This window comes from Lissotriton helveticus, chromosome 4_1 (assembly GCF_964261635.1).
Source record: "Lissotriton helveticus chromosome 4_1, aLisHel1.1, whole genome shotgun sequence".
Classification (NCBI taxonomy): domain Eukaryota; kingdom Metazoa; phylum Chordata; class Amphibia; order Caudata; family Salamandridae; genus Lissotriton; species Lissotriton helveticus.
The window spans coordinates 418,384,814-418,412,291 of NC_136063.1; the positions used below are offsets into that span (position 1 = coordinate 418,384,814).

General features: G+C 46.2%; 1 protein-coding gene across 2 annotated transcripts in view; it reads left to right on the top strand.

Moving 5' to 3' along the window:
* The window catches only part of RGS22 (regulator of G protein signaling 22), a 1,652,097-nt gene that overhangs the window by 1,478,198 nt on the left and 146,421 nt on the right, over positions 1 to 27,478 (top strand). For both annotated transcript variants that reach the window (XM_078686958.1, XM_078686959.1), the window contains exons 22-24: positions 13,648 to 13,827; positions 24,499 to 24,633; positions 25,173 to 25,247. In XM_078686958.1, coding sequence (XP_078543084.1) covers positions 13,648 to 13,827; positions 24,499 to 24,633; positions 25,173 to 25,247 — 390 coding nt within the window. The remainder of the gene's footprint in view (positions 1 to 13,647; positions 13,828 to 24,498; positions 24,634 to 25,172; positions 25,248 to 27,478) is intronic.

Below are 27,478 nucleotides of genomic sequence, written 5' to 3' on the forward strand. Positions count from 1 at the left end.
CTCGCACCCATCAAACCAAGCAAGCATTGTAGATATAAAAGTAGGCCAGCTGGTATACTGAAGACCTCTTAGACACCAAACGACATTGTAAACAGCTACAAAGAAAATTAAGTCATCCACGACACCACAGACAGAACTACCTACAAGGCTTCACTCAGATGCTATCACCAGCAAATAAGAGACACCAAGAAAAAATCACTTGTGGACCCGCATCGAAGGACACTCCAGCAGCTGGAAGGAGATTTTCTCGATCATTAAAGATTTCACCTCGCCCTTAGTCACTGTCAACAACTTTGCTGCCTACCAACAACTCTTCGACAACCTATCCAACTTCTTCTGCAGCAAAGTCGCAAACGTATGATAGAGACATCTAGCCACATATTCCTAGGCGCCAGGCTGGACCCGGGAATGTTTTAAGAACCTCTGTGCATCGGCTGAGGGCGTCGTATGACGTCGTCCACCGAATGTGATGTTGATAAAGTCCGCATTAGCCCTTTCCCGACACGCAGACATCTGTTTTTCTTTTCTGCTCTACAATGCAGATTCGGAGAAGTAGTTCCTCTGCCCGTTTCTTGGGCTTTTGCAATGTTTTTTCATCTGGAACAGTGTGCCTTTTTTCTAGGCCTTCTGGTTTTAAAACTGTGATTCTTATGCTCAACAGAAGTTGGGCTCAGACCCTCATTCTGTCTGCATGTGGTGCTTGGGCGAGCACCACGACTCCAAGGATTGCAACGTCTGTCAACAAATGAAGCCAAAGGCGGTGCAGGAGCAACGGTTGAAGCTCCTAACAGTGTGGGTGTTGAAGTATGCTGAATCTCGCCCGTCTCAGTCCCATTCCCGATCAACAGTCCCTTCACGGAGCCATTCCTGTAGATGCCGCTCGCCTTTGACGTCCCGTGGTAAGTCGCAAATGGTCGATGTTGCTACATCTTCGCTTCGTAGTCTCACATCGGGCTTTCCCACGGCTCCTAACACCCGCAAGTGGAGGACCCCATGCAGGAGTCTCTCCTGTGCCTTCCTGCCTTTCCTAGAGCTGGGCAATATTAACCCAAATAAGACATTAGTAATGTGCTCTCCACGCCATCTATGGGTCTTCACCTTCTCCTGGAGTTCCTTCAGCCCTATGAAAGTGACAGGTGCTTTGACCGAGTTCACGCCAGCGGGTTTGCCCTTGGCTTCACTTAGCCTCTTACGCACATCAATGCCAGTGAACAGCCCTTTGGGGTTCACACCTGCGGTGCCAATTGACTCAGACTTGGCTTCGGACTTGCTTCTGTGACGCAGATTGACTCCAACTCAGCGCGGATGCTTGGCCTTTCTGGCTCGCTCCTGAGACATTGACCTCCTCTCTCCTCATTCTGTCCATGGCGCCGTCAGAGGCCTTTCTACTGTCTTCTCCCGACATCGGTACGACGCTGGATCGACGACTGGTGCAGAGCTAATACATGAGGGTTCGGTGGAACAATTTTTGGAAGAAAAAGAGGAAGGGGTTGAGCTTGTGCAGCCAATGCGTGGGGATCCCCCTATGGTGGATAGTTGGATTGCTGATTTGGGTTAAGCAAGCGGGTTAGAGTCTTCCCCTGCTTCTAGCCTTTCTCCTCCTGGCCTGGCCACGGGGACAGCTCTTCTTTGGTGGACATATTGGAAAGGGTGGCTGTAGTTTTAAATGTGTTTCTTCATTCTGTGGCAAAGTCTTTGGACCCCCTCATTGGAGTTCTTCATCCGGGTTTGGAGCAGGTATTGCCCTTTGGTGAGGTCCCGAATTATGTTTTGTTAGGGGCCTGGTGTAAGCCAGATACTGGTGCTCCTGTGTACCGCTTTACTGCCCACAAGCACCGCGCTGCCCCCACTGACCCGGATTGTCTCCTCCACCACACCGCCGCTTCGTGGTGCAGGTCACTACATCTTCTCATGAATTGGATTGTCTGTCTGCTCATACTCCACTTGACAGAGACAGGACTCTTGTGGGAAGCATATTTTCTCTCCACCAGAGCTGCTTTACGTTCCATTAACACAACTTATGTTGTCTGACGTTTTTCTCATGCTTTATGGGATTCGTATGCTAATCGGAACGATCTGGCCCGGGTGATTTCTGATGGGAAGCTGGCAAATAAATTAATTATTTGGTGTGGGATGTACACCACCAATTCGGTTGGTCGTGCCATGGCTGGATATCTTCTGTAGCGTTGCGCTGACGGGCATGGCTTTGTACCACTGGCTTTTGGAGGCAGTCCAATCCACTTTAGTTGACGGGCCTTTTTATGGCCTCCATTTATTTGCTGCCCCTGCTGATGCTGCTTTGACCCATTTTCGAGACAGTAGGATTAGTGCAGAAACTTAGCTCGGTTTACCTTCTCTCATCCGTCATTGTTATTGTACAACTGAGTTGGTCATGATCAGCTTGTTAATCAGTGTTGTATCACTGACTCAAATCTGTGTTCTGTTATGCCTTTTGGAGGGCCCCCATGTGGGTCAGCTCCATGTAGCATGTCACCCGGAGTGTGTTCCTGTTTCTGCAGGTCTTATTCTTCTTTGTATTTACACTGTCAACAACAGGTTGTCTTTCTTTGTGACCTTATTTGGGTCTACTACCTATTGAATAGGGTTTTCGGTTATATCTGCCGGATGGCCCCGTACCCAAAAGATCTTTTTTTAATTATATTTGATTCTTGAACTAGATCGATTACCTATGTTACCTTCTCTTAGGGACATTTGCGGTAGGCATATTGCCATTCTTTTTACTAATTTGCTATCTCTAATGGGATCCTGTGGCTTGTTTTCCCCTTGGGGAGGGTTGTGTACAGTTTGTTGAGATACCACTACTGGTACAACGTTGGTCTCTCCTGAATCTCTCAGGGAGCACCCTTTGTTCAAGTATTTTCTACTGAAGCTGTGGAATGTCTGGTAGGGTCTCTACTCAGCAACCATGTTCTGGGTCTAACCAGTGATTTCCATTGGGACATCATTTCTCTTGTGTCCCCATTTTCTTTCGGGGACCTTTGTTGCCTTTCATCAGTAGGTTACGGAGTGTTACTCCCTCTATTCTGTTTTCTTCCTGCTGATCTTCTTTATTGCTGGTCTAGTCCACATTCTTTATTAGTGTGGTCGTGCATGAGAGTCGATCTCTCTTACTTTTTACGACCAGCCTTGTGTCTTGTGCATATATGCAACATAGTTTTCCTTGCTGCCTCTATTTTACATGGTATCAAGGTGTTTCCTTTTCTCTTCTCTCGCCATTCTCCTTCTGTAGGTTAATGGCTTCGTTCATCTGTATATGGAGTATTACTACTGTTGCTAACCAATGGTTCCGTCTTTGGGCTTCCTTTCCTGTAAGGATGGTTGTTCTTTTAATGGTGGTTCTGTTCGTTGTTCTATACAGTGTTGTATAGCTTTCAGGAATCTGTTATTGCCACTGGTATCACTTTTGGAGTTCCTTTCTTCATTAGGTGATTTTTTCCTACTTGCTGATTTTCGCTTCTTTTTACTGCAGTTGCGTCATTTCACGTTGTTTGCCATATTATGCACAGGACTTGGTCCTGGCAATTGCTTTTCCTTTCATTCAGACCTTACAAGTGATTTCCCTTCTCTATTGTGGAACTTCCGTTCCTCTAATGAATATATATATTTTTATTTTACTTGCCTCTCCTTTTGATTTGCTTTTTCATTATTGGTTCACAGTTTTTTTTTTTTACTCTTTTTATTGAAGAATCAACATACAATCGCAGCACTCCAAGCCCCGGAGGCACTGCAATCAAGTCAGTTTGTCATCAATTACGATCCATAGACATATAGACATAGCCCCAAACCCCTACACCACCCCCATCCACCCCTCTCCCCCTACCGTAACTCCCACCCCTCCCCAAGTCCCCCCCCACACAGTGTCTCCTTGTCTCCGTACCCTGTTAAAAGCAAGAAATACAATAATAACATATTGAAAACTCTGTGTGCCATAACGCCCCTCGGCAACATCACTCTGGCCCCTCATTATCTCTAAGTATCGCCGGTGGTTCCAGCCAGATTCCCTGGTAGTTCACCCCCATTTCCATATTGTGTAGTGCTTCTTGGGGCATCCTCTGGCTTCATATACGGGCCGCTCCAGTCCCATGCAAAAGTCAAGGCCCTGCTTCCATACTGACACTCTGGGAGCCCGAGGGTCCTTCCAGGCTTTAGCTATGTCCCTCTTCGCAACTGTAAGGCCCAACAACAGCAAATGTCTCTTATAAACATTGCCCCCCACTCCATCTAGGACATGAAGAAGCCCCAATCGGGGGGTGCGTGGAAGTTCCCAGCCCAGCACCTCCGACAGGCAGTCCCAAACACCAGTCCACCATTGCTTCAATCTGTCACAGCTCCACACCGTGTGTAGGAACGAGCCAACCGCTTGACCACATCTCAGGCATTCAGGGGACGCAATCAACCCTGCCTTCCACAGTCTCTCTCTCGTGTAATAGGCCCTATGCAGGTATTTGAATTGAATAAATCGTAGGCGTACCGCAATAGCTGCTCCCCTTGGGGCCTCAAGAGCTTCCCGCCAATCTTCTTCCTCCAGGTCTCCAACCTCCCCGGCCCAAACCTCCCGCAGATGTTGCAATGATGACGAACAGTGGATAACTAGGGTCTGATAGATACGTGAGATCTTTTTGTCTTCTAGCTCTCCCATGAACACCTTGGCTTCTAACGGACTAAATTCGGGCAGAGAGTCTAGGCCCTCCAACGCGGGCGTAATAGCATGACGAAACTGCAGGTACCTAAAGAACTGTGTCCGGGGCATGCAATATTTCTGACTAAGTTCCTGAAAGGATTTAAGGGTTGTGCCCCGCATCACGTGTCCCAGGTTCGAGATTCCAATAGAATCCCACTCCCGGAAGCCCTGCAGGGACGCCAATGCCGGGAATTGGCCATTCCGCCAAAGCGGGATCTCCTCAGTAAGTTTACCCCACCACCCCATGCGGCGCAGTGCCTGTCGCCAAATCCGAAAGACCACCTGTGTAACACATGGCAGTCCCTTTCGCAATTGCGCCGAGAATAGGATAGTGTGAAGCGAGTGCCGTTCCATCCAGTACCGCTCAAGGGCGTATGCCGGGTCCCCTCTGTCTCCGTTCAGGATAAGGAGGTGAGACGCCTGGTAGTATGATAAGATATCTGATGTTGCCAACCCTCCGCAGTACGAGGAAAGAAAGCAGGTAGGGAGGGCCACGCGCACCGCACCTCCCGCCCAAAAAAAACGGCCCAACGATGAGTTCACCTGCTGGAACCAGCGCGGCGAGATAGGGAACGGGTGAATCTGTAGTTGGTACAGAAGTCTCGGGAGGGCGACCATCTTGAAAATCGGCAACCGACCATAAATATTAAGCGGCATTCGGGCCCAGGATTTCATCTCAGACTGAACTCGGTCCCACACCGGCACCACATTACGTTCCCAGGAGATGTCAGGCGAGACCGTCAGAAACACCCCCAGGTATTTAAGGCCTCCAACTGCTATTTGCAGGGGCGATGCCCACTGTCCCAATTCTAGTCGATCTCCCAGCGTCCATATAGTGGATTTCCGCAGGTTTAAGAACAGTCCTGACACCTCCCCAAAGATCCTCATAATCTCCAGGGCTCTAGGTCCCGATTTATTCACATCCGTGAGGAATAACAGGACATCGTCCGCGTACAGGGCGATTCTATCAGACGGCCCCGACTCCCACTCCAATCCTCGTATTTGAGCATCCATCCTGACCCAAGCCACCAGCGGCTCTATGGCAAGTGCAAAGAGGTATGGCGAGAAGGGGCAGCCCTGCCTAGTGCCCCGCCTGAGTGGGAAGGCCACTGACGTGGCACCCGCTACCCTCACCGAGGCCGTCAGGCCCGTATATAGGAGCTTCACATACGATAGGAAATGCGGGCCAAGGTTAAGCCGTGAGAGTAGAGCAAAGAGGTAGGTCCAGCTAAGGGAATCAAAAGCACTGTCAATATCCGCTAAGAGCAACGCTGCCGGGATCTTGGCGCTGCCAATCGCAGCTACAGCCACATGTGCGCGCCTAATATTGTGCCGTGTTGCCCTATGGGGCATGAACCCCGCCTGGTCCGGGTGAATCAGTTCAGTTATATACGGGAGAAGTCGATTCGCAAGGGCCTTGGCTAGTATCTTGGCCTCGATATTCAACAGAGATATCGGGCGATATGACTCATGCTTGTCAGACAGTCTACCCGGCTTGCAGAATACCACAATTTCTGCGTGTCTCCAATCTGTGGGTAGAAGCCCGCTCTCTCTTGCAGCCTCCAGGGCTTTCCCGTAGTGTGGTCCCAATTGGAGATAGTATTTCTTAAAGAACTCGCTCGGGAACCCGTTAGGTCCCGGGGCCTTGCCTGTGTTAAGTTCCCCTAGAGCCGTACCAAGTTCCTCGGCCGACAGCAGCAATTCAAGTCGGTCCATCACATCTTCAGGCAGTGCCCGCGGTGGGAGGTCGGCAAGGAATTTGTCAATATCATGTAAAGAGAGACAGTCTCGCGGGCATATTGAGCTGCATAATATCTGGCGAAGATGTCGGCCAGCGACCTCAGGGCTGAAATCTGCGCCCCAGTGTCATCCGTGAGGCTCGGCAGCACCTGCGGGTGAAATGTGTTCTGGCATAGCCTGTGCAGCATTGTACTCGATTTATCTCCCCGTTGATAGATCCTGCTCCTCGTCGCCAGCCATACCTAGGGCGCCTCATCAAGTAATAGAGAGGCATAGGACTGTTGAGCGAGAAGCAGCTGTTGCACTCCTCCACTATCGCTAGTTGCGCCGCATCGGGACTCTAGATCCTCAACTTTCGCTGCAGCCTGAGTCAATCCCTCCCTTCGTTTCTTGCAGGCCGCAGAACACCAGGCGATGTCCACACCACGCAGAGTGGGCTTGAGGGCCTCCCAAACTATCTGGACATCCGCCACCGAGCCCAAGTTCTCGTCCCAATAATGGGCAATGGCCTCCCCCATATGCTCCTGGTAGTCTACCTGCTGCAAATTCCAAGCTGAGAGGCGCCATCGGAATGGCCGTCTCTCCGTCTCCAGTGTGAGGGTCACCGCCACTGGAGAGTGGTCCGACAACCCCCGGGTTAAAATTGACGCAGATTCCACTCTCCGTACCAAGGCGTGAGGAACAAACACATAATCTAGCCTGGAAAAGGATTTATGCACTGCCGAAACATAGGTATATTCCCGACTATGTGTGTGCAAGCAGCGCCAAGTGTCCACCCATCCCAGTCCTCGGGCCACTTCGCTCAGCTTAGTAGGTGCATCGGCACATGATCCACCCCCTGGCCTGTACCTGTCCAACCGGCACTGCATGACATCATTCCAGTCACCCCCTATCACCGCTAAACTCTCAGGGATTTCAGACCACACCATGTAGAGCCGTTGAATCAACGCCCATTGCAGCAGAGGGGGAGCATACACACTTCCAATCACCCACGCTTCAGCACCTATCGTACCTTTAATAAATAAATATCTACCCTGCGGGGCAGTCCACTGCGAGTCATAAACAAAGGACAGCCTTCGATGCACCAAGATGGCAACTCCCCGGGAGCCCCGCGTAAACCCTGCATGATAGACCTGGTCATACCCATTTCTTCTCAGACTAAGCACTTTGGTGCCCAATAAGTGCGTCTCTTGCAGCAATAAAACATCCGCTCCCTCCCTTTTCCCAAGCCGCAGCATCACTCCTCTCTTGATTCTGTCCAGCAAGCACCGCACATTCCAGGTCACCACTCGCATGCAGGCCCCCGGTGCCCTTTAGTCCTGACTCTCAACCGCCATCCAGTTGCAGATCCACAAATAGGCCGTGGGATGGACCCAGGAGGCAAGCACATATCAGGATAGACAAGCGCACCAACACTGTGTAGAGGAATTGGCCCCCCTCCCCTCACCTTTCTCCCCCCCCCTCGTTCCAGGATTCAGTGTCCAATCGTGCTCAACCCCACTCCCCAAACTCCCAGTCCCAACCCCCAACTTTCCCCATCCACCCCCCTCCCCGTACCTCCCAAACATGGAAGCACCTGTCGCGGCCGGATCGCGGTCTGATCTCCAACGGGAAACCCAGAACCGCATCCTCCAATGAATCCCCTCGTGGCAACCCATAAAAACTAGGTTGTCACCCCCTCCCTCTCCTTCTAGCTGGGGCAAGGTCCCAGCCCATCATAACAGAGCACCTGAGCATCTACATATGGTATCTGCAAATAATCAAGACCTGGATCCCATCACAGTCAGGGGGCATCCGTCTGCTGTTCTTGTGTGGAGCCGTCTTGCCGGGCAACCGAGCTGGCGCGCGAGCCCCTGGCCGAGCGCGATCCTCTGCGACGCCGGCTCTGGCGTCTGAAGCCCCCCCTTGTAGCGCTGCTGGTGGAGGAGTCCGATTCGCCATCCCTGGCAACGTTGACGCGGACCTTCACCGTTTCGTCCGTCCACTAGAAGACTTCCTCCGGAGTGTCAAAGAACAGGGTGCGGGACTGAAAGATGACCGGCAACCGCACCGGGTAGAGTAGGGCATATTGGAGCTTGAGGTCCCGGAGTCGGCCCTTGGCCGCCTGGAATGACTTACGCTGCTGTTGCACCATCTTCGTGTAGTCTGGGAATATGAGGATGTTTGAGTTCTCATATGAGAGCGCGCCCTGGAGCCGTGCCTGCCGCAGGATGGTGTCCCGATCTGAGTAATTCAAGAATTTTGCTATGATCGGCCTCGGGCGCGCTCCCACCGGAGGTTTCTGCACCAGCGCCCGGTGGGCCCTTTCAATAACAAAGCATCGAGACAGTGCATCTGCCGGGATCCAGTCCTCCAGCCACTTGGATAGGAAGGATTCTACTTTGTCCACTTCGCAGCCCTCCGGAAATCCAACAAAGCGAAGGTTATTCCTTCGAACGCGCCCTATCGCATCCTCCACTCTCATTGCTAGGCCCTTCTGAATCTTTTCGATGGCCGCCACCTTCTTTTTCAGGACCATGACATCATCCTCCACCACCGAGATGCGGGTCTCCGCTCCAGTGATTCGTTCAACAGCGTTTCGCAAGTCTCGTCTCAGCAGGGTCACATCGGCCCCAACAGCGTCTATTTTGGCGTCCAACATGTCCCTTGACTGCGTGATTGCACTGAGGAGCGCTGCGTTGTCGGGCGCCGAAGACTGAGAGCCCCCGAGCCCGCCGATTCTGTATACTTGTCCATGGGCCCCTGTTTGCCTTGGCCCCCTCCAGCTCCACCTCGCGTCATGACCCTCTGGGGTGTCTCGAGGGTCAGGATCCCTGTAGGCAGGTATGCATCCCGCTCCCTTTGTGGGCTAAGTAGGTAGGCGTCTAGATATAGCTAGCAAGGGAGCCCCGTGGGTTTCCAAGAGCAAGGGCCACACACCAAGCCACCGGCACTCTCTCCCCGTCTTGTCGCGACTGTGCAACGCCGGGCCCAAACTCCCCACCAGGGGCCCCCAACCACCCGCAGTCTCCTCCAGGCACCCCAAGTCCTCCCCACTGGGCCCGATGTGGCCCCTGAGCACTCACCCCACACCACGGCAGCCGGGGCAGCTCACCTCTCGGCCCTCCGGAGTCCCGCCTGTACCACCACGGGGGTCTCCTCCACACCGCGCAGGCCGGATCCACCTGTCCGGGACGTGCAAGACTGGTCAGCCGCCCTCACCACTCCAGCCCAGCATCGTCCGCCCTCTGCAGCTGTTGTCCGGCCCAAGCGCCACATACACCTGTGCCTGGGGACTCAAAATGGCGGCCCTCTTTAACCTCGGCCGCTCCTGGCGGGGCGCCGCCGCAGTAGGCGAGTGAGCAATGAGGCGCCAGGGGGGGTCGCCAGTCACTCGGACCCTCCCAAGAGAATGGGCACCAAGACTCTCCCACCTCGGCACCAGCAGATTCACCCGGACCGGGCAGCGCCAAAATCGAGGTCCAGGCGGTATAGGCCTCTCCGGTCCCCTCAGGATCAGCTGCGCCGCCTAGTCAGATCTCCCGTGTCGGGGCTGCCACACAATACCATCCGCCGGTGATCGCCACCTGCCGCAGGCTGGGGCGCCGCGATACACGTCTCCCCCGCGTCGGCAAAGAAACAGCGTCCGGATCGGGCAACCCCAAAATCGAGGCCCCTGCTGACTAGGCCTCGCCGGACCTATCGGGACTCCCCGCGTCGCCGGGCAGCAACTCCGTCTCCCGTGTCGCCTCTGAGGTGAAACTGCTACCGATCGTAGCTCAATGTATGCGCTGTCGGTTGCTGTAGCCGGGAACCCCTTCTGATGCCCAGGGCCAGGATAACAGTAAAGGATTTTGTCAGGCTGGCCGGAGCTCAGGCTCTAGACGACCGCCATGCTCGCCAGCTAGGCCACATTGTTTCACAGTTTTGGACCTTATGCTTTATACAGCATCTTTTCTCTATGGGACAATGTTTTTTTTTTACTTTTTCATCGGCTTCTGCTTTGTTTGATAGCCTTCACTGTTCCGACAGTCTCAGCCTCCCAATAGTTGGCCTTTACTCATCTTGGCCTATTTTAGGCCCATTTCACCCTTGTATTCTTTATCATGAGGTTCTGTTTCCTGTTGCTTTCTTTCAGGCTGTGGCCCTTACCACCTTTTTCAGGCATTTAATCGGCTAACATAATTTCTTAATGCTTTGCTGGTTTTTCTTGCTAATTATTTATCTACGGCCTGTGTTTCGCCTTTTTGAGATAGTTGTTGAAATAGTTTTGAATGCATTGCTTTCCTTTTCCACCTCCCTGTGGTTCTCCCTTAGGTGTTTCTACTGGTGTTCTGCTGTCTGGAGTTCTCTCCCAGGGCAAGACTTTTTTGTTTATCCTCACAGACTTGTAGTGGAAGCACGCCTCATGCTTTCTCCGCTGTATAGGTGTTCAAGATTTCTTCTCGGTGTTTCACCCCAGATAGTCTCAATTGATGTTGGTACGCAGAGCTTTGCTCTGTTATGGTTCCAGTGGCGCTGAGATTATGGGCTTCAGCTATTCATGGTTCCAATTCCCATCTTGGGTCTGAGTAATATGTCAAATCATATTGATTAGTGTCTTTTGGGATGTTTTTCTGTTCCCATGGGTTCTACTTCCCCATGCTTCCCCATCACTACCATTACCATTATTGGCTGTGGTTATTCCATGTTGCTTATGGTGAGATATATTGTCCTTCTCACCTTATTTTCTCACTCCACTGGTCTTTTCTGTCTTTCAGTAGACTGGTTGGTTAAATGTATGGATTTTTGGTATGGTCAGTTTGCAGAGCCACCTTCATGGGTGGTGTTGCTATGGTATCTAATTCTAAGGTAAGGAATCTGCGGCTACATATCTATCAGATGGACAAGTTACTTACCTTCGGTAATGCCTTATCTAGTAGAGACATATTCTAGCCGTATATTCCTTGCTGATCCACCCATCCTCCCCGTTCTGTGAACTGTTTTCTTCTTGCCTACAAGATCCGTTTCTTGAAATTATTTTATAGTACATTACCACTTGTAGCGGTTAATTCAAAGATGTATCTATCTTTTTGGCACACTGTGTCCATAGCCAGTTTCTATAGTGGCTCCGCATTTTGTCACAGAAATTTGTCACGGAAGAAGCTGACGTCAGCGCTTAGGTGATGGGATTATATGGACTCTATTGAATTCACATCCGGTGAACAAACCATCCCGGTTTTGTAGTAGACTGAAAAAGATCTACCGTGGTAGCTGCTAGACCACAATCACGCCAGTGGCAGACCCCTTTTCTTACACCAGCCAGAGCTGATGGTAGTGACAAATGCTTCTATTTTGACCTGGTGAGGCCATGAGGAAGAGGTGGTTCAGATTACTCTGGTCTCCGATGGAAACCCGCCTCCACATCAGTTTGATGGAGGTGCAGGCGATTTGTGTGACAATGAAGGCCTTCCTATCCTCCAATAAAGGGAGGCTGGTATAGGTTCTCACAGACACACCATCGCCATGTGGTACTTCAACTAGCAGTAGGATCTGCACCTCTGCAATTGGATAACTCACAACAGCATCTTTATTTTTATTTTATTTTTTTCCCTGGTTGTGAATTACCTGGCAGGATCTCTAATTGCCAGAGTGAAGAAACTCAGTTGACGACGTCTAGCAGAATACAAATGGCAATTACACCCTTAAGTGGTGCATGGCATTTTCCTGCAATGCAGAGAATCCTGCTTCAATCTTTTTCACAACCGTGGAGAACGCGCAATGTCAGTGCTTTTGCATGCTTCCGAGAAGGCTCTCTCTCTTAGCTTCAGAATGCCTTTCTGCCTCTACTCCTCCGGTTTCAATATCTAGTGAAGATCAAGGCTCAGATTATCTAAAGTGGGTCAGGCAAAGGCCAATCCTCCTGTGTAGAACCTCTGCAAGGTCTTATGATGAAGCTGCTGCTTCGAGATGGACTTCTGTTACATCAACAAGGCAGGGTCCTTCACTCAGGCCTTCACAATCTGCATCGCCATACATGCATCGCCATACATGGAGTTTAATACAAGTGAGCCTTCAGACATGTCTAAATATGACATGCAATCCTCCACCAAGGATGTGGAAGCAATAGCATGAGCTGACCCGGTGGGCTAGTGGGCATTGCTTAAAACACCGAAATCCGCATGTTTTGCAGTTTTTGTATTTATCCCTAATAAATCTAAGGAGGCTTCACTTGCAGAAACGTGTTGGTGGAAAACAATAAGGATGCAAAAATCATCACACAATTTGGAATTCAAAATCTTGCGCACACTTCTATTTGTGCATGGACTGGAATTCATCCCCAAACTTGGGATCAAGGCATTTTAATTCTGTGCCACATGCAAAAAGCATTACTTCTGTGACTCAAGAAACGAGCAAATGCTTTGGGTGTTCTTATACACAACCATTTTGTGATGTAATTGGCTGGTTGCTCTTCTGAGTTGCTCTGTCCTTATTTACTTTAGTGTTACACTTAAGGTAATCTTTCTAGATGATGAACTTGCAGGAATAAATGTCCAAAACAAGATCAAGTGACTCACCTGCGGAAACAGTTTTTAATGTATTTTCTACCTTCCAGTAGATTGCACAATAACCTTCACTTTTTCCCATTTCTGAGAATGTGTCTGTCTTTCATTAATCTGTTCTTTTGTTTTTTCAGTTCTGATTTAATCTACCTCATATCCCCTATGTTCCTGGGAAATTAGTCAAAATTAGTTTCACTGGCAAAGTGTGGTTACCTTTTGGAAGCCTACGCATCATATCCATAATTTTCGCTTCTGCGTATTCACAAGTGATATTTGCTTTAGTATCCACTAATGCCCATCGATATTTAAAACCTATCCAGATCTAGCCTAATAAATGAAGGGTTGTCTAGAAGAGTAAACTGCTGTAAGATAGAGCTTTAAGTCCTCAGTCTCAAGAAAATCAAATATGAAAAGGAGAGGAAAGAATAGGTTTTGCATTGTGACTGTTGAAGTGGACCCAAAATGCCTCTGATGTTGGATGGGAGCCAATTCTAATGCATTGGAGTTAAACCGGAGTATATATCACCAAACCACTGCTAGCTATATTTTTCTCATTTTGGTAAGATCATGTGTACAGCATCTGATGCAAATATTTGCAAAACAAATAACTAAACCTACAGACGTTTTGTGATATGGTCACACATAATAATATGTTTTATGATTGCTTCTCTTTTATCTAACCAGGATTTGTGCCATTCTTACTGTGACGATGCCACTATCCAGAATAAGATCTCTACCATAATCAACTGCTTCATCAATTCAAGCATACCCCCTGCCTTGCAAATAGACATCTCACAAGAACAAGCAGAGAAGATCCTCGAGCACAGGCGAGACCTAGGGCCATATGTGTTTCGAGAAGCTCAGGTAAGAGGACAACATCATGGCATAATCTGAAAAAGGTCATACTGCAGTGTATTGGATGTCATTCATATAGGAGCCGGGTCTAAAGAAGACCGTGCTAGAAAAACTGGAAAAGGAAATAGATATGCTGTAGTTAATGTATGCATGGGATTGTAATTTAATGTTTGATTTACATGCTCCAGGAACATATGCGAAGTGGATTAGACCTATGGATTTTAATTCATTTTCATACAATCACTCAAACTCTTTGAAGTTCTTTTCAACAACAAACAGCTTTTATAAGGCTCCCTTAACTGAACATATTTTATGCAACATGAATCTTTGTCTTGAAAGTCTTACAATGTTATAGTTGTAGGAAGGTGGATATCTGACTATGGTTACCCCCAACTTTTTGCCTGGTGTTTTGCTGATTTCTGACTTAGTTGGCCTGGGATCCTGCTATTCAGGACCCCAGGCTTCCTGCTCTCTCTGTTAAAATGGACTCCATGTACCCTAGGTACATATCTAATTGGATACTGAGTCACCTTATCAGTCCCTGTACAGTATACCTTAGGTATCCAGGGCATAGGTATACTCAGGGCCTACCAGGGGCTGCAGCATGTATTATGCCACCCCTGGCTGGCCATCCAAAACAGACACAATTGGCTGCACGACAGCTGGGGCAAGGTGGTGTAATCACCCTTTGCTTTTGGGTTAGATATAGTATTCCTATATCTAACCCTAAAATGGACACATATATTCCTATCAGTCACTCCTATGGCAGGCCTTATCAATCCTGAAGGCAGAGTGCTTGGAATTATGTGAGATGGTGCTCTGGCATGAGCTGAGCCCGTTTGCAGCTTGCGGAACAAAGTCCTAATAGCTGTTCCATGATAACGCTATACCATATACTCTTAAGTGCATTATAATGCTCGTGGTTAAATGCTAACTTTGGTATAACATTATCAAAACATGTCGAGTAAGGTGACAGAACGAATTGGAATACTAACCCCTCGCCAATTCTGGCGACAGGGTTAGCATTCCACCCTTCTAGAGGGACATGACATGTATGTAACTGTAAACCCCGGTTAAAGTTAACTCAAGCCTCAGCATCACAAAATGGATGCTGCCACCACAGACACAAGTCTGACCTCCTGCTGCTGGGAGTCCTTCCAGCGAGGGAGGCTCGGACAAAGGGTTTCCTGCCTTGGGAGGTGCTAGCACCACCCCAGACAGGATTTTGTGTATTAGGTAGGCTCAGGCTGAAAGGAATGAGACATGCCTGGGGCACACAAGGTGCCCTGTGCATACACCGGTTCCAACCAGTTGCTGGGGCACTCCAGCCCCAGCTCTGGCGGGAAACTGGACAAAGGATAGGGGGTGTAACCACCCCCCTTCCTGGTCCCACCCAGGGGAGGGACCTAGTCGTAGTGCAGCCCCCTTTAGCCGGATAAAGGTAGGAGCTGGTCCCATTCCAAGTTAGATTAATCTTGACAACCTTCCACGAAGAAACTCTTGACCTTCGACCTCCTGAACATCAGAAGACTGAAGAATCTCCCCTATGGTCAGGGAGTGACCATCCTGCTTCGCAGGCACCATCAAGCTCCTGTGCGGTTTGCTGCAGAGTCCTTCCATCCCGGAATCCGACGATCCAGCTCGACAAGACCCCGGACCTCCAGACCTCTCTGACCTCCACCCCAAACCCACAGCACAGCTGGGACCCGTGGGTGCGACGAGCAACGTGGAGACGGCCATCTTGAAGAAACCTGCACAGCGCTTCCTGCACGACCCCTGAGGGTTCCTCAAGTGAGTGCATTGGGGACTGAGAAGCCCCACACCGACGCAGCACCTGCACCAAAGACCAGCCCCCCAGCATCCCCGTGATCTGCGTGGGGCCCTTTTGCCTGGTTGCTGCACTTCCTGTTGTCTGGTCACTTGCCGGCTGGCTTGTGCCCTCTAAGACGACGATCCGAAGATTTCAACTCTGCTAGTCTGGTCCCCCAGACTGGCCCTGGCTCCCTTGTAAAAGAGGAGCACCCTGGACCCTCCTGGTCCACTCAAGACGCCATCTTTGTTTCACCGCGTGGCTTGCATTAGCCAAGGCCTGTTGTCCAGATCGACGATCCGACACCGCCAACAGCAGCAGACTACGTGGGACAGCTCGTGCCTCCAGCCTGGTCGTGAAGAACAGCTCCTGGTCGTGAAGAACAGCTCCTGGTCCGCGCAGCTAGAGAGAGAAGCGACCCTTCCTTCACCTGAACGCGGCGACAGCATCTGGTCCCCTCCTGGTTCCAGCACCGTCACTGGCTAGTGACCAAGACTCTGTCCCCTTCCTTTTCAGGACTTCCTTCTTCCTAGTTCCATCCTTGGAACCACCGGACTCCTCCATCTGGCTGCCTGCCAGCAACTTCTTGTTTCAGGCATCACCGGGATCCACACAGCAAACCCGACGTAACTTCAGCCCTATGCACCCGCAGCCTGTGGGTTAGGTAACTAAAGCTTCTAGGTGCTGAAGTCTGTGTCCACTATCCTAGTGTCCAGGTCCACTGTTGTTTTCCCTCCATCCAGCCGGGTTCGTCCGGAATCCGTAACTTTGTAAACTGTTGCATCCATAGACGTTGGTACGCATCCCGTGTGAGAGTTCCCACTCTGCACGTGAGTCCCGTGGGCCTCCTGCTCCTTACTTACCTAGTTTGTAGCGTAGTCCCACCGATCCTCTAGCCTCTGGATCTCCTTACAGTATTTTTCATCCTCGCATTCCATTGATTTGAGTATATGGTTTGTCGTGCCCCTAAGGCACTTGTGTAAATATTGTGCGAACTCGTATTTCCTTTTTAGTATTGTCATGTGCTTAGCCCTCTGATCTCATAAAGAGTTCAGAGGTGTTGTTATTAATAAATAGATTGTTTATTTTCATAACAACCTGTGTGGTGTCCTTTCATTTGGTATTCAAGGGGTTATACTATGGTAAAACAGCTGGCTTCACATGCCAAAAGAGATTAGCCTAAAAGACTGCTTTTGTCCACGCTACTAGGATAGCTGGTCTATACGGTTGACTTTACAACCAATCACCATAAGGGTTGTTTGGACTGATACAAGGTGATCACTAGAATTAGTGAACATCATATATCAGGCCAACTTCTCACAATAGTCATAAAGGCTTGTGAAGGCACGTTAGCTACAAAACATTTCAGACGCAGGTAGCCAGGGTTGCCAATCACTTGCTTACACCACGTGACAACAGTTTCCTTTTAATACAAGGAATATCAGTCAATTATGTTTTTTATTGTGTCAAATGGACTCTAAGTTCCAATTACATAATGACATCTGTAGCTTCTCTTACTTACCTCCTCAGTTTCTGATCTAACCTGGGAGGAGAGTAATCAGTCCATAGGTCCCCTATGGGATTCATCTTGTGTGTACCATAGCAAGGGATCTTTGAAGCACTAAGTACTTGGGGGGGTTTATTGGCAAAGGCAAATCTACACAGGTAGATTTATTACCAGTAAATTTACTGTAACACTTTTGAGTAACTTTCCTACTAATGTCTGTTCGTTATTTACTAGTGTCAAGTTACTCAAAATTGTAGACTTATGTGTCCCCACCCCCTGAAATAGGGTTGGAGTCACCAAAACATAATATATAACTGTAAAGTTACTGCTAGTAGTGATTTCGTTTTGCAAGAACATTTTTTATTAGTTTCAGATATATAAAGCAAAACAGATTATAGTGAGATCCTAGAAAATATCTTCCTAGTCTAGATAACAATCTAGTACTCACTTAGTCAAGGACCCATCCAATTCCATTTCAGCAGCTCAGTCTCCCTCATGTCTGCCCATTCCCCAATGAGTAAACAAAACATGTAACATAAAGCCCCCTAAACTAAGCCATTCATCTTCAAATTTGCTCTACAGCCATGAAGTCCTGACATTAAGAAACGCCATTGGCCAAAAACCCAATCGATTGCCCAGGCTGGGCGGGGCATCCACCCAACTCAAGTCCTTCCACCTGGTTAGCTCTCCTCAAACCCACCATCTTCCAGAGTTGCCATGCCATGCCCCATGGGCAGCTCGCCAGAGAGGCCAGTGCGGGCTCCTTCATGCAGTCAGCCAAGCTCTCCCAAGCACGCGCCATATCACTGGAATGGCGCCCTTCTGAGCAATACATCACTTTCAAAGCCAGCCCACCTGAAAGGTTATCCGCGTCATTTTTCCAATCCATCAGAATATCTTGTTTAGCAAGAACTATAACTAAATCAATGAATCTGTTAGTGTTCTTACATTTGGGAGGGCACAGCAACAACCCCAGTAAACACTGGGTGAGCAGGAAACAGTATGATCAGTAACTTCATTGGCACATTCCGTCACTGCTTCCCAGAATCCCAAAAGGGTAGGACAGGACCAGGCCATATGATACATCTCAGCCCCAAGTTCACCACATTCTAGGTCATGCCGCACCGGCAGTCCGGGTGTATCTGTTTACACTGCCTGGGGTAAGATAAACCCTGTGAAGGAAATAAAAGTTAATTAATCTAAACCTGGAATTCCTAGACACCTTCAGAATATTCTCCAGAATTTTCGACCAGCGTAAGGGGCTCAGCCATCCTGCCAACCCCAATGGCTTTTGGTTGTCACTACCACAGCCCTATGCAACAAGAACTGATCCCCTGGTAATCCAAATCCCAGCTGCAGGTTGTCAAACGGGAGCAGCTCGCCTGCATGAAAGAAGCCACTCACCCTAATACTACCAGTGGTCGCACACCCAGTTAGCCCCCACCACTCGTAGCTGCGCTGCACCAACCTCGGCCACTCTATAGGTGACTAGGGGAACAAGTAGTGACTTTATGGCCATATTTGATGTTCCCCATGCTTGGTGGAGACTTTGGGCCTAATTACGATTGTGACAGTCCTCAGGACTGCCGTACTTGTGACGGCGGCCCAACCAATTTTTAAAATTACAACAGTTATTAAAATACTTAAAAAATAAAATATGTATTTATAGGTATTCTTTTGACATTAAAATATATTTATTTGTAATTTTTTAAATAGTTTAACTACTTTGATTTAATTTAACATTATTACCTAGTGGGTTTTACTTAAGTTCCTACCTCCATTATTTTTTATGAGTGGGTGTTGCAATACAATGCGTTACCTATGTGTGGTGCTGGATTTACTCTACTCTGAGTTGGAGTTAAATCACTAATATTTGGTTTTTTTTTTAGTTGTAGTATTTATACACGTGTAGGTTGCGACTAGCAATGGGCTTACTCCTTTGTGGGTAGGTGCATGTCCCTTCACTACCCTCCCTAAGCTCCTCCCTTAATCACTCCCATGTATTTGTAAATGTTCCCTATTTTCTAGCCACTCACCACTGTCCTGCCCACATTTACTACTAAAACGTTTAGTTAAGTGTGCGGCGATCCCTGCACATAAGGTAGTTGAGGCGGATTCCTCCACACATAAGTATGTGAATAGCAGTTTGTATTATGGTATTTATACTGTTGTAGCCCTACTAAACGTACTATAAAATGCATTTTGTAAACAGCTCCCTGGTGTATAGAGAGCATCTACTGCTGGCCCTAAACATAAGGTTGTATAATGTCTCCTACAAAGGAAAGCGTCCTGTAAGGCTTTGATCATATTACAGTGAATATGTCTATTCATAGCCTTTTCAAGATTTGAATTTACATGAAGGCCTCTATTCCTTTGTAGGTTATAATGGTTTAATAGAATTTATCCACAGGTTCAGGCCAAGCTTTAATGACCAATTACTCCAATTACAATAGTGTGTCCTCATGTAACGTAACTGGAAAATATGTAAAGCGCTCTGATACCTGATTCGGTTCGGGTCTGGTTCGCGCTATATAAAACTCCGCAACAACTCCGCGCCATGCTTGTTTGCTTTGCCAATACTCGTTTTTCAGTTAAACAGAAACCAGCTGTGATCACAAATCAAAAAGCTGATACATGATATTTGAATCTCTTAAGATAAAAGGGAGGAAGTGAAGGAAATGGCACCAAATAACCATCAGGCCCGTATGAGTCTGGCATGACAAATGTGTTTGGAGTGAACTCCAGGTTGCATATGGTCTTATCACACCTGTGAAGTGGGATGCCTCCCTCCCCATGCAGAGGTTTAGCCTAGGTGGGATAGCGGTACAAAAGGGGGTGGTGATGGACGGAGCATCTGAACCAATCAAACACTCGCACCCAGTCAACAGATCTGGGTTTAATCCATCACCGTTCTTTAGCCCACTCTGCCACCCCAGTTCAGACATGGCCATATGCAAATCAGTCTGACCCTGTGCCTCATGGGAACAGTCCAGCCCGAACTGCCAAGCCATGCCTTCCCTGGACCGGAAACAAGCTTCCTAGGACCGGTTTCTGGCACTTCAGCCGTCTTCAGCCAGGCTTGCTTGAATCCAGTGGCAAAGTGAGCAAGGGACTCACGTCTGAGCATACCCTGCCAACTTATGGCAAACAAAGCGGTACAAAAGGGGGTGGTGATGGATGGAGCATCTGAACCAATCAAACACTCACACCCAGTCAACAGATCTGGGTTTAATCCATCACCGTTCTTTAGCCCACTCTGCCACCCCAGTTCAGACATGGCCATATGCATGGCTTGGCAGTTCGGGCTGGACTGTTCCCATGAGGCACAGGGTCAGACTGATTTGCATATGGCCATGTCTGAACTGGGGTGGCAGAGTGGGCTAAGGAATGGTGATGGATATCGGTGATGGATTAAACCCAGATCTGTTGACTGGGTGTGAGTGTTTGATTGGTTCAGATGCTCCGTCCATCACCACCCCCTTTTGTACCGCTAGGTGGGGATAGGCCTTAGCTGAGTGAGTCAGACCTTCACCATCTAATCTCAGCTGAAGGACACCAGGCATTGCTGATGTCCTCAAGATACAGGACATCATCAGTGCCTGTAGTGGCTGGGGATTATAACCCCATGCCTGTGCCGAGTGGTGCAGTGGTCTCATATAGGAGTCTAGGCTGACACACCTCAGGTGGTAATAGAGGCTGAGCGGGAAGATGCTAACTTCACAGTGCGGCAGTCAGTGAGGTAAGCAGGGCCTGCCGTTGCCGCCAGTATTCCTGGGATGGGCCTGGAATGTGGCTTTGCAGACTGGTGGTGGCCGTAGGGTCAACATTCAGTTATAAGCTTATAGGTTTCCTCGCCTTGAAAGTGGGTTAGCCACATTTATAAGTGTAAGTTAATAAAAGTATCTGGGAAGAGGAATAGGTGCTATCAGACTGGAAGGAAGGATATCTCATCAAGGTCCCCAAGAAAAGTTACCCGAGTAACTGTGCAAACTCAAAGGGATAACTCTTCTATCAACTCCAGGCAATGTGTTCAAAAGAGTCATCCTTAATAAATGAAGGAGCAAATTGATGCTTAGTTGCAAAACGCTGGCTTCCACACAGATAGATCCTGCACAGACCATATTGCAACACTGTGCATCATCATTGAGCAGTCAATGGAATGGATTCCCCCCTCTAGGTCAACTTCATGGACTATGAGAAGGCATTTGACAACATGGACAGAGAGACCCTTTGGAAAATTTTCTGCCTCTGTGGTGCGCCAGATAAACTCGTAAGTATCAGGAACCATTACGAGGGAATGACCTGCAAGATAGTCCATGGAGGACTACTCACATGAGCCTTCCAAGGGAGGACTGAAGTCCGCCAGGGTTGTTTGCTCTCACCTTTTCTCTTCCTTCTGGCCATAAACTGGATCATGAAGATATCCACATCAAGGAGAAGAAATTAAATCCAGTGGACACCTTGGAAGCAGCTCGTCTACCTTGACTTTGAAGATGACCTGGCCCTACTCTCTCATACCCATCTGTAAATGCAAGAGAGGACCAACAATATGGCAGCCACATCAGCACAACTTGGACTCAACATCCACAGGAGAAAAACCAAGATTCTGATGGCTAACACGGCCGAACAACTGCAGACACTTTTGTAGGCGATGTACTGGAAAGGGTTGAGGATTTTACTACTTTGACTGTGTCGTAGACAAGCAAGGTGACAAAGACGCAGACGTCAAGTCAAGAATCAGCAAAGCAATGGCTGCCTTTATTCAGCTAAAGAGCACCTGGAGCTTCAAGCACCTAACACTGAAAACCAAGATCAACCTTTTGAACACCAACATAAAATTAGTCCTTCTGAATGGAGAAGAAATTTGGAGGACAACAGTGACCACCACCTATAAAGTCCAAACATTCATCAACACCGGTCTGCGGAAAAACGTCCAAATCTGCTGGACAAGCACCTTCAGCAACAATAACCTATGGCAGCAGACCTTTCAACTTCCTGCTCATTAAGAAGTCATGAAAAGATGCTGGGGCTGGATAGGTCACTCCCTCCGCAAGCCCACATCAAACACCACTAGACAAGTCCTGACCTGAAACCCTCAAAGGAAAAGAAAAAAGAGGAAGTCCAAGAAACACCTGGTGCTGAGGCCTTAAGGCTGACTGCAAGGAGATGGGTTATACATGGAATCAGATTGAAAGAAAAACCCAGGACAGAGATGGCTGGAGAGTCCTGGTTGATGGCCTATACCCCAGGAGGGGTAGTTGGAATAAGTAAGTTAATACAGACAGAAAGGAGTAGTAGTAAGACCAGCACTTCCCCTGGCCAACCACTGGTACTGCAACACACCCTAATAGAAAATAATGAAGGCAGGATCTTCAAATAGTATCCCATTAGAAATAATGTTAAATAAAAAATCTTTATTTCGACTTTTTAGAAATGAGTGTTCAAAATTGATATTTATTTTAAAAAACAAATATTTTTTAATGATTACATATTTTAATAACCTTTTTTAATTTAAAATAAATGTATCCTTATTTTTTTAAGAAAAATGTAAATAAACTTCCATTAGTTCTAAATATAATTTTGGACATTTGTAATTTTTGGTAAGTACAAATATTTTAGTTTAGGTAGGATTTTTTAAATAAATCTTTCATATTATTTTTTAATTTCATTTATTAAAAATAATTAAACATTATGCTCACAGTAAGTTAATAGTTTAAAGTTACTATTATTAATGTGTCACATGTAGGCAGTGGAACTCCACTGGTTAAAATGTAGGAAAAAATATAAATGTTTATAAAACATGAAAAAATTGAAAAATAATTTAAATGTATATATTAATGATAAATGATTTTATATATTATATTATTTTTACAACAATATAAAAGTTACAGCAGTAATAACTTAATGTACATTTTTTTTAAATGTATATATTGAATAAAAACATTTTTCTACTGTTGACAGAAAATCCCACTAAAAGTAAAAATTATGTATTATTTTTTGTTACATATTTAAAAACAATTTGTGATGTGTAGAATTAATTATAAGTGTAAATATATATATATTCTTTTTTATTAAAAACTCTTTTTTATTAAACAAGCTCAATAGACAGTACAATCATGTATAAAGAAGCATGTACATCTTTGAGTTACAGTTTAATGGTTATAGTTTACGGGGAAAAAGGGGGTGGGACAATACGCAGGGAGCACAATCCCAGCCTCCAACATTATCTGGAACTGGGGAAGAGCATACGTTGAGAATTTATCATACATTGCTTGAAAATGTAAATATAGTTTAATAAAAATAAATGTTGCATACATTTTTCAATGTAAAAGAGGTTATTAAACAATGTTACATCTAAATAAAACATTTTTTTTAACAATCAAATTTATTTATATTTTTCACCAAAGTAAATATTTTAAATTAACCTTATTTCTTATGGGGTTTTATTTTAAGTCTCTACCTCCCCGTCCAACAGTGTTGCAGTACCAGAGGTTGGCACTATGTGGTGCAGGACTTACTCCAGCTCTGAGCTGCAGTACATGTATGACTGTTTCGGGTCCTTTTTTGCAGTAGTAACTTTAGAAGTGCATTTTGCGAATAGGAATGTGCCTACTCTTAAACCCCTCCTTAGTCCTTCCATAACCCCTCTAATTGTGTAGTTGGTATTCACCATTTTTCAGCCACAGTTTCTTCTAAAATGCACCGTGTGCAGAGACTAGACAGTTGGGGCACCGAATAGGATAAGAGGGGCGGAATTTCTGCATATAGTTTTGTGAATAGCCTTGTGTAGTAAGTTTGTAGTAATTTTGTAGTACTACTAATGTATTATAAAATGCAGTTTGTGAATAGGCTCCCTAGTGTCTTCACCGTTTATAAGATTTAAGGTTTCCAGTTTCTTTTCAAAAAGGAGCTATGACTTGATGTTAGGTTCCACCAAAACAAAGTGAGACACCAGTGGAGCTGCTGACTCCCTTAATAGCTCCCTGCTCTTTTTAAAGCTCTATTTTCTTTCCTTACTTTTTTTCCCTAAAAAGTAATCAGAAAATAATCGATTAGCAATTGGTGGAATGTTTAATTACAACTGTCTTTTTTTTTTAAGGAAAAAAAATTAAATTCAGTCAGTGTTGCCTAAAGTTAGGCATATACAATCATTATAAGAAGAGATTTGATTTATTTTTAAAGTGCTTTGTGATCTTGCTCGGGTGGTAATTTTTACTCTTTACAACATCAATGAACATCAATGAAGATATTCCGGAGAACAAGAATTTCAAGTAGGTAACTTTTTCTTCCAAATAAGTGAACAAGCATGAAAAAGGACTTTTGAAGTTCCCATTAACACTGATTATTATTGTCCCTTGGTTAGATGGTGGTTTTTAGCATTTTGTTCTCATTCTGGCATGAATTTTGTGAGTTCCGAAGCAACCTAACTGATCAGAAGCCTGATTTGGAAAGAAAAAGAGATAAGGATAAGAAGAAGAGGAAATTTAGAGCACAGGAGGTGAGAATGTCTGTCCTGTACCGTTTTTCATTTTATCTGTATTTCATCATAAATGAGCACACATCAGGTATCAGGTAGTTAAAACAATCTTGCCTTATTTGTGTTCTGTATTTAGTTAGTGGGTCAGCATCTCCATTGTGGTTAGAGAAATTGCTCTTACCTGACCTATTGGTGAAAAAACTCCGTTAGTGGATTTGTGTGCGCAACCATTAGGTCCCTCCAGACATGTAGAGTGCTACCCTTGTACATGTAATTTAAGATCCTTTGACTTCTCATAACAAACCAAATGCTTTTTCCCTCACAAACATTTAGGAAGTCCCTTAAAATGTGACTTAGACTGACCACCTCACAGGTTTGTTAAGATCCTGGGCCCAGTGACAGCCTTGTGCATCATGTGTTGAATCCCATGAGTGGCACAACAACTGGGTCTGTGGAAGGGAGGAAAGGGTTTTGTTATATAGTGGTGTGCTATATAGGGAGGGGAAATCAGCTAAATTATGTAATAATGTGTCCGTACTTTGTTTCCTGTACTTGATTAGGATGGATCTCTTGCATCAAAGAACCTCACTGATTTGGAGATGAACATATCATCACAATATTTTGGCTTACCAGAGGTATGTGCAGATTCCACCATATAGCCCAGCATGTTAAGTTCATCCATTAAAAAGAACAAATTGCCATTCCTACAGACATTGTTGAAGATTAGTACTTAGCTGTTGAATACCTACTATAGAATGTACTGTATGATATGCATCATAGCCAGCTAAGTGAATTTACATCTATGCTTTGTGATTTGCATGTACTACCATTGAAGTTCTGTATCCACCCATTTGTGTTACAAATTTCCCCACGTGAAATGAAATCTTCTTTTGTGACTGGTTCATGTTTGATTTGGTTCTTACGTCTACCAAGATTTGGAACAAAGTCCTCACACTCAAAACCCCTAATATTTGGGATCTATTGCTCAAATTTCCAAATTTTCCTATGTTTATTTTAGATTGAAATCATATTCTATTTAGATAATGATAATGCCTGTCAAGACTCAGTCACTGCATTTTGGCTAGCAATATTCATGATCGCGCAAAATTACTGTCTGCAAAAGGTATGCCATAAAGTATTCTTCATAAATAAAGCTGTGATACATAATATAATAACTTATTGTAATCTTCTTGCATTACAAAAAACATCAATCGTGGAACACTTGCGTGAGGTTATATATTGCTTCAAAAGACACTGTCTCAGACTCATACCAATGCACTGTGTCTAATGCCGAAGTTAAGTTTTATATAAGCCTTAGCTTTACATGCAGCTCACTTGAAATCATCAAAAAGGCGTTAGTTACTTTGTTGGCCGAGGCTGAGCATGTAAAATGATCAAGCATAAAGGTTTCAAATACTTTTAAAATTAAAGATGGAATGTACTAATTGATAAATTCAGAGATAGACTCAATGTATTAAATCACATTAATTGCGTACAAAGTAGAAGGAAAAATCCAGTTTGGAATTGGATTAAAACATTTAAAGCACATCTGTCAATTTTACAGTCCTCTGAAATTTCATTCCTTGGTAGAGACAATTTTAGTTCCTCATTACGAGTGGTACTTAATTCTGATGGGTGCATAACATTAGCTACAGGCCTCACTGGAATTATATCTGTAGGAACACTGCATAGTTGTTAACATTCCACCCGGAGGTTTCGGCTGTTTTCACCATATGAATGTGCATTAATGTGGAATTAACGCAGAAATCTGAGCTGGAATTATCGGTACCCCCAGGTGGTTCCTCATGTCTTAGTGGACCCTCAGGAGTAACTGGAACCCCAGTAGTTCTGGGCCACTGTTAAGGATGGCCTTAGTGTCCTTAATTCAGGAATATTTTTCCTGGATAGAGAAACAAAAAATAGTGAATCCGCGCAAAAAAACTATCTTTTTCACATTCGATCTTGAAAAGAAAACCATGAATTAAAATCCATAGGGAGTAGCCCAAAATAAAGATTTCTGCTTGCTGAAAGCACAACTTCACAGCATTAACTTATATAACTTATAAAAACCATCTGGGTGGCCCGAGGTTGGCGGAGTTGCAAGACAAATTCGGTATTTCTGTTGGTACCAGAAGAGTGTTGTTGAGAGCAGAATTTATCCCAGGCATACAAAATGTGAGAGTAGATTGGAATACCAGATAGCTCAAGGATTACAGCAATTGGAAATTAAATCCAGTAGTGTTCCATCAGATAATAATTTCCTGAAACTCATCAAGGCATTGAGTGCTGCTAACATCTCTAAACATTTTATATAGAGTACTTTCTCCTCCTCTGACTACTTCCCGCCTGCTTCCAAACTGTTTAATCTTGCTCCCCAACCTAGATTGCTGGCATCCGATTCCTGAATTTGATCTGACACATTTCCAAAAATAGCCTTACTGTTCCATGCCTCCATATTCCTTGACCACCACTCCAGATCCTCCTGAGCCTCAAGAGAAAGAGTGCCCCATGCCCTATACCTCTCCTTAAAACCACATGCATTTAATATCTGTAGGGCACTGTAATGCAAAGGGCCTGGAGAAATTGCTTGAATCGAAGAAGACAAAACTCCCAACACTCTTGCTAGATTTTTCAAAAGGATTTCCTCCTTTGACAAAAGCAATTGTATCTCTTTCTTTGTCTTATTTACTTTCGTTTGTGGTAGAATAAGTTGGCTGGCGTACGCTGCCCCTGTCCCTTCCGGGCAGGGCGGCAATCTTCAAAATGCTGGCACTCCCACGTTTTTTATATGTCCTTCAAAATTGCCCATTCCCAATTGCCTACTCCTTTTTCCATACGCTAGATGGTGAATTGCGACTTCTCCTGT